The 7,886-nt window shown below is 52.9% G+C and overlaps 1 protein-coding gene across 1 annotated transcript in view; it reads left to right on the forward strand.

The window, feature by feature from the left end:
• The window catches only part of Sord (sorbitol dehydrogenase), an 18,762-nt gene extending 16,395 nt beyond the window's left edge, over positions 1–2,367 (forward strand). The window contains exons 10-11 of the mRNA XM_019208731.2: positions 390–511; positions 2,024–2,367. Of these exons, the coding sequence (XP_019064276.2) occupies positions 390–511; positions 2,024–2,189 (288 nt within the window). The 3' untranslated portion in view covers positions 2,190–2,367. The remainder of the gene's footprint in view (positions 1–389; positions 512–2,023) is intronic.
• The last annotated feature ends 5,519 nt before the right edge of the window (positions 2,368–7,886 follow it).

Consider the following 7,886-nt stretch of genomic DNA (forward strand, 5'->3'; position numbering starts at 1 on the left):
AAAAAAAAAAAAAAAAAAAAAAAGAATTCCCAAAGTCCATTTGTAGGGTGCTTGGTAGGGCGAGCTTGGAGGGCCTGACCAAAGTCCTGCCTTGTAAGGGACACTCTGGAGGAGGAGCAGGTGCTAGGATGCATAAGGGGCTCACACCAGTCCCTGAATCTGTCGAGCTCTGGAAGAGGCATCCCATGCCTGGCTCCCCACAGGTAAGTACCCCACAGGAGAATCCATGAAGAGCCTGTGGTCCACACAGCCCTCTGTCGGGTTGTTCAGTGCGCTAGAGAGTTCAGCGGTGTAGCCAGAGTCGGATTCCTGGGAAGCTTTGGATACGCCATGTGATGTACTGCTGGCTCTTTCTCACCTTCTGATGAGCTTCTCGCCTTCCTCCTCAGGCCACTCGCTCTGGGGGGACCCTGGTGCTGGTGGGGCTGGGTGCTGAGATGACCAGCGTGCCCCTGGTGCACGCGGCCATCCGCGAGGTGGACATCAAGGGCGTGTTTCGATACTGCAACACGTGAGTATGCCGGGTGAGCCGGGTGGCTGGGCGCCAGCAGGGCCAGGCAGGCCCCACGTGGCTCCACGGCCCGCGTCTCTGCCTGTTTGCTCACGGGGGCACTCCCTGTCCACACTGACAGCGCTCGATATGATAGGGACCCGGGCAGAGGGAGCGGCGGCAGGGAGGGTTTCTGCAGCGCACTTTCCCGCATCGCTGCCGCTCATCCCCTGGGCCGGAAGTGAGCGGACCTTCGTTCTCCCTTTGAAGAGAACAAGGAAAAGCGGAAATCCAGGTCCCTTCCTCCCATCCCTCAGCCCAAGCCCATCCTGGGGAACAAGAAGGTCTCGAGTCACCCCACTGCTGTGCAACTCCACGCTGTCCCTGCTCGGGCGCCCGGTCGGGGACATCATCCTGCAGAAGTGTCCGTCCTCGGAGTCTGTCACGCCAGTTCCCTCACCACGGGTGCAGCCTGGCCGCCTCCTGAGCCTTCTGCCTTTCCCAGGGCCTCCAGGGTTCACCCTGTGCTTTGATGCCAAAGCAATGCGAGGCTTCAGGGGAGACACCGAGAAAGGGGTGGGAGGGGCAAGCAGTTGGGAACAGTTGCTGCGAGGCGTGATCTATTACAGAAAAACTTACTACAGTAAGAGCACCTGCCAGGAGCCCCTCAGAACCCTCTCCTCCGCTCTGGTCACACTCATCCCATCGTCTTTGCCGCTGCCTGAGCAGCTCCGGAGTCCTCTTTCCTGAGTGTTGTACTGTTGCAGCTGCCTCAGAGTCCCGAATCAGTTCACAATATTTCCCTTTTATGACCATTTTGACTTTGGGGAAGAGCCTGGTGTGGCGCAGTGTCAGATCCCGAATAAGGTGAGTGTAGATACAGCGTGATGCTCTGCGAGCTGCCCTCCCATCGGATGGGGCTCAGCAGTCGCATTCACCGTGTTTTTGATCACACCTTATAAAGACACTGAGGAGGCCGGGTGTGTAATCCCAGCACTCGGAAGGCTGAGGCAGGAGGATCGCTGTGAGTTCGAGACCAGCCTGGGCTACATAGTGAGTTCTAGGTCAGTCTCAACTACATAGTGAGACCCTGTCTCAAAAAAACAAAACAAATCAAAAAAAAGACACTGAGGAAAGGGAACTTCCAGACCTGCTCCAGGAAGTGGCAAGAACAGTGGGATAGTGTGTTCAAAGTGATTTTGGGGGGACACATGGCGGGGTGTCTTTTACCATCATAATTTTTTTTTGTACCGGGGATCGAACTCGGGTCCTCGCGCTTATGAGGTAGGCAGTGGAACCACTGAGTTACATCCCCAGCCCCAATAAGTTTTTAAAATATAAACATCACTGTTTTGATCACACCTCGTATGTCTGCAAATTGCAAGCCATTAGGTCAGTTTCTCTGTCCTTGGTCTATAAGATTGGTCTTGCAGAAGCACGGGGCTGAAAACAAACATGGCCACGCTGTTCTTGTTCGGGGAGCTGGCTCCTTTCTTCCCGAAGGCTGAACGCAGTGCTTGTGATCTTTTACAGGTGGCCAATGGCGATTTCAATGCTGGCATCCAAGTCTGTGAACGTGAAGCCCTTAGTCACCCATCGGTTTCCCCTGGAGAAAGCTCTGGAGGCCTTTGAAACGTCCAGAAAGGGAGTGGGGTTGAAAGTCATGCTCAAGTGCGACCCCAGTGACCAGGATCCCTGAGCAGTGGGGCCGCCCCTCCCCGACCCCGGGGCTCAGCAGTTGGGCAGGAGCCGTGTCGGGGTGAGGCTGAACTTTCACAGGCTGGGTGTTGGCTCAGGCTCAGTGCTTGCCTGGCAGGCACGATGCTCTGGGGTTCAGCCCCAGTCCTAGCACATGAAAAATAAATAAAAATGAGAAAAAAACGTAAATAGTGAATGTGATCCATTGCCATCCGAGAGCCTTACGGAGGGGTGGGCGTGCCTTAATGACGCGAGCGAGGAGGGACGGCTGTGGTGTGCTGGGTCCCCTCTGCCTGGGGGGCTGAGTGATGAAGAGAGAGAGCGGCCAATGCCTGGGGTGAGGTGTCGGCAGGCGTAGTCACAGCACCCTGCTCTAGCCGATCAAGAAGAATCAGAAAAGGGCCTGACTCCTGGGCCCGGGATAACTTTTAGCTCGATCAGAAGGACTAAAACCTAAATCCTGCGTGGGATCCACACTAAATCCAGCTTGCATCCCGGAAATGCGAGGGCCCTTCTGAACCCACGTGAAGGTGGCTTTTGAACTCCTAGAAGCCCCTCCCAGGATGACTCAGCCCCCCAGGATAGGGTCCCCTGTGCTAGGCAACCAAAGACTTCATCCTGAGGCCAGCAGAGAGACCTGAGGGTTTCTTCAGCTCTGCCCACCCCACAGAATTAGCATCCTCCGATGCTCAGGGAGCACTGTTCAGCAGTTCTGCCCCATCCTGGTTACTGGACACTGAAAACTTACCCCTTCTCTACGCCAGTTAAGACTCTTAGTCACTGGGCACGGTGTACCTATAATCTCAGCAACCTGGGAGGCCGAGGCAGGAGGTTTGCAAGTTCAACGGCAGCCTGGGCAAATTTAGCATCATTCTATCTAAAAATAATAATTTGAAAAAGGGCTGAGTCGTAGAGTGTTTTTGTTGTTTTGGTTTTTGGGATACAGTTTTGCTATGTAGTTCAGTCTGGCCTTGAATTTATTGTGTAGCACAGGCTGGCCTCGAACTCATGGTGATCCTCCTGCCTCAGCCTCCTGAGTACAGGTGTAAGACCTAAAGCCTCACTTCCACTCTGAGGAGCGTGAGCAGCAGAAAGGGCCTTCATGATTCTGAGTCCTATAGCCCAATGATGGCTCCGGATGCAAGACCCAGGGCCTTACTTTGGGAGCCTTGAACAGCCCAAAGGGCCTCCAAGATGCTGAACCTATAGCTCAGCGAGGCTTCGGGAGCTCAACGAGCAGCGAGAGTCACCCAGGAAGGAACACACAGGCTCGTTGGTAAACAGACCTTTATTAGTCTGGCCAGATGGCGCTCCCAGAACTGAGCAGCTCAGAGAGGCCCAGCATGGGAGGTTTTTTAAAGGCAAGGGAAGAGGATTACAAGCACAGCAAGTGGGCCAGGGGTCAGGGGGCCGGTTTTCTGCCATCTGTCTAAAGGAGTCAGCTATACGGTGCACCTGGCCTTTCATCTCCAGACCTCAGGCTGTTCTGTTCTAACGAGGCCTTGAGTCACTCTCTTGTTTGTCTGTACCGGCTTCCATACACTCTGCTTTAATCTTATCTTGGAGCTGGGTAGAAACAAATGTGTGCTGCTATGTGCTGGCTAACTAGGGGTTACACAGCGGTTAGGGTCCCACACAGGGATTACAGGTGTGCCCATCATATTCTGTGCGTCTCAGGTTCTTGCAAAAGAGAAAAAGGACAGGCTCTTGGTACTTCACTCTCTGTTGGAGGAGATCTCTGAACTTGTCTTCTATTAATCATGAGGTTTTTCTGTGTAAGCTTTGGATGAAGATCACAGCACAGCCTTTGTGGTTTGGGGGTAATGAATCAAGAATGAGGGTACAGTAGCTGCCGTGTAACCTGTGCCACAGCCCTCGACCCCTCACTGGAGCTGCGGGTGGGGAGTGTGCCCACTGGGACGTGGGTTTCTCACGCATGTGCAGGCCTGGCGGGTGCCCAGAGTTCCAGCTCCTCCATCGTAGATCCTGGTGCGCCCAGGACTCCTGCTGCCGTGTCTGCTGTCTAAGGAGCAGTGGACTCTGTCTGTCCGGGTTCTGGAGGAAAGAATCCCAGGGCTTCTTTGAGGTTATACATTCTGGGCTAAATCTAATTGCATTGACTGCTGGAAGTTTCACACCGGTCCTGTGTGACCCTCACAGCAGGCCACTTACCTGACATTTATATTATAAATAAAAAAACAGAAATGAAGTGATTTGGCCGAGGTTGCGCTTCACTCACTGAGGAGGCGAAGGCCCTGAGGCTTTGGTCCATGAGACCCAGCTCCTTGTGCTCCCTTCTCTATCCTGCTTATTTGGGGCCTCACTTGCCACTTGACAGCCCTCAAAACTCTCCTTCCACCTGGCGTGGTGGCACAGGCTTGTGATCTCAGCACTCCGGGAGGCTAAGGCAGGAGGATTGCAAGTTCAAGCCCAGCCTGGGCAATTTACTGAATTAATGAGACTGTCTCAAAAAAACATTTTTTTGTTTTTTGTTTTTATTTCTGTTTTGTGAGACAGGGTCTCACTATATAGTTGAGACTGCCCTGGAACTCACTGTGTAGCCTAGGCTGGTCTTGAACTCACAGCAATCCTCCTGACTCAGCCTCCTGAGTGCTGGTATTATAGGCGTGTGCCACCACACCTGTTGAAAAAAACATTTTTTTAAAGGTGAGGATGTAGTTCAGTGCAAAGGTCCTGGGTTTAATCCCCAGTAGTTAAGAAAAAGAAAAAACACCCTCCTTCTAGTTTGATGATGTCAAAGATCGCTTTAAGTGGAACAAGAAAGGCTTCCTTCTGAATAGAAGATAGAAAAACTGGCGAGGGGCGGAGTTCATCGTGTGAAGTCCTCAAGGAGCCACTGTCCTCCTGATTGTGGCAGGATAGAAAGAGCCACTGAATAGGAAGAGGCTTTGGGAGCTGCAGAAGGGACACTAGGAAAGGAAGGGCCACCAGGACAAAGCTGTCACTTTCTCACAGCTGGGCTGGACTTGCTCTTCTGAGCCAAAGTCTTGGTGCCACAGGTTTCCATCTGGGCGGTATTCCTGATCTTGACAGGAGCTTAAGGCCTTTGAAAGCAGCACCGGGTGAGGGGGGTCTCCGGTGCCAACCCGGGCCCCTCCCCAAGCTCCCAACCTGCTGTTCCCCACAAGGGAGGGGGAGGCTGTGCAGGGTGGAGGAGACCCTGCTGCACTGGGGACCCCTCTGTACTCCGACCCAGAGGGAAGGCGCTGCAGGATGCCCAGGAGCTCACTGCTCACCACCAACCCACAGCAGGCTCCATCAGTGTTGATGAATCAGTCCCGGAACTACCAATCGGAATTTCCCTTCAGCTCCCCGAGGGGAGGCCTGGTGGCCTCTGTGTGCTCTGGCACCAGTTACCTTTCAGTCAACACCGAGGACCCCACCCTGGCCCGGCACTCCCCCGCTCGTGGGAGGGGTGCAGTACGGGCCTGAGCGCTGGGGAGAGGGACACTGCGCCTCCTGGGCTCGGCCTCCGCTGTCCCCTTCCATCCTCCCACCCCCCAGCCTGCATGGGCTCTGGAGGAGCTTTGGCACAGTCATTGCCATAGCAACGCTGCCCAGCAAGACCCGCAGCTCTGCCCCTAGCTTTGCCTCTCTCCCCCAGAATCCGGGCTGAGCCAGAAACTGAGAAACCCCCGCACCAGCCACTTGCACACACAGAGGTCAACGCTAACTGAAGGCCACTCTTGGCGGTGGAGGGCTGTTCCCATCACCCAGTCCACCCTGGGGTCCCCTATCTGCTTTCCCCTGTGCAGCACAAAGATAGGCGAGAGGCAGAGGGGCTCACCCGCCTGGAACTGGGTCCGCAAAGCAGGGTCCAGCCTGGTCTGCTCGGGCGGGGCCCACGGTGCATCGCGGGGAGCCCTGCTTCAGGCCCAGTACTGCTGAGGCAGGGTGGGCAGCTGCTCCCACCCCCATGCGCCTGGGCCCCAGCCCTCCCCTGGGGGAGTCCCAGGAGGCTCTGGGATTCAGCTGTTTGCTGTTCCCCAGGTCCCCGTGATAGCGAAGTCCTTTGTCACACACTGTCAGAAAATAAACAGAGGCAGATAAGTGGAAAGGAGTCAGCGTGGTCACTCCCAGCAGTGCTGTGATGGCAGGCAAGGTGCTTCCCTCCAGCTCTGCCCCCGCGTCTCTGGAAAATGTGTGCGTGGACTTACAAAACACTGGACATGTGCTTTACTTACTTCTTTCGTTTTCACCTATAAGAATGTAAATACAATCATGATTATTAAATAATTCCCATTATTAAGCCAAATAAAACTAATAATTCCTTCATATCATCTAATAACCAATCATTTTCCCCCAATTATCTTAAAAACTTTTACCTTTTTACCCTTGGTTTGCTGAAATTGAGATTTAAACAGCTGGGCATGTTGGTGCATGTCTACACCCCAGCATTTGGGTGGCTGAGGCAGGAGGATTGCTATGAGTTAGAGGCCAGCCTGAGCTACACAGCAAGACCTTGTCTCAAAAATTAAAAAAAAAAAAAAGGTTTAAACAAATACCTTGCATGTGGTTAATATATCTCCTTTAAGCTATGATAGCTCTTTTGTCCATTGTTTAAATGCCATTATTATGTTGAAGAAACTGTCCTGGTCTACATACTGTTTTGTAAACATGCCTGCTTTAATTTATAAATTACTAAATTTCTGTGTCCACAGTGTCCACAGTTACCATCATTTTAAATCACACTGTCACTTTAAATCCCCATATCCCATTGTATGGATACATGACCATTTACAAGGCAAATCATACTAGGTTGGTCATTTAGATCATTTACAGGGTACTGTTCTTCTGATAAAGTTGTGGAGACAGTCTTTGTCTATACGCTTTTTGTGCTTCTGACTTCTTTCCTGATGTTATGTTTTAGAGTGAAAACAGCTGGGTTAAAGAGCACACATGTTCAGTTTATTTGTTTATGTATTTACTTTTGGCGGGGCCAGGTCACGACCCCAGAGCCACATTCCTGCTAGGCAAGCACTCTAGCCCTGAGCCATGCCCTACCTGTGAGCATACCCAGTCTCAGTGTGACCCAGCTAGACAAGAACACAAGGTATTGACCCCCAGACTGAGGAGAATCTCTAGGAATGCCCCAGGCCATGTACGGCAGAGGACTCAGGTTGGAGGTGGCTGGGGCTGCCAAGGAAGGGGCTACGGGACCACCAACTCTCCCACTTCATGGCAAGCTTGGGAGAGCTATGGCTTGGGCCTTGCCACGCAAAACTTGCATGGGTTTCTATGGCTGTGAGCCTCGGTTTCCTTGTTGGTGATGTTAGCGTTCCCTTCCAGCTCTGGGCCTATGACCGGGATCTGACAACAAATAGCTCTGAAAGAGCTGGCATGGATTTGCAGGCCCTGTGGTCCACCATCTATGAACTTGTTCTGGAAACTTCCTCCCCTCACACCCACCAGCAGCTCAGGTTGAGGAAACAGTGGGTACCACTCACCAAACTTTAATAAATTATGATACGCTTAGTTACTTCTCTTGTTGCTGGAAAAAAAAAAAACACCATCTTACGGAAAGAGAGGCTTTTTTTGGCTCACGTTTCAGCCCCATAGTTAGTGGGTACACGGGAGAAGACAGATGCTCACTGCACGGTGGAGAGGAAGGAGGGCAGAAGGGAGGGGCGCGTGAGAGAGGAACCCTCCCAGGCCACGCCCCCAGGGCCCACCTCTT

The sequence above is a fragment of the Fukomys damarensis genome, unplaced genomic scaffold (genome assembly GCF_012274545.1).
Source record: "Fukomys damarensis isolate Sample0158 unplaced genomic scaffold, DMR_v1.0_HiC HiC_scaffold_17, whole genome shotgun sequence".
Lineage (NCBI taxonomy): Eukaryota > Metazoa > Chordata > Mammalia > Rodentia > Bathyergidae > Fukomys > Fukomys damarensis.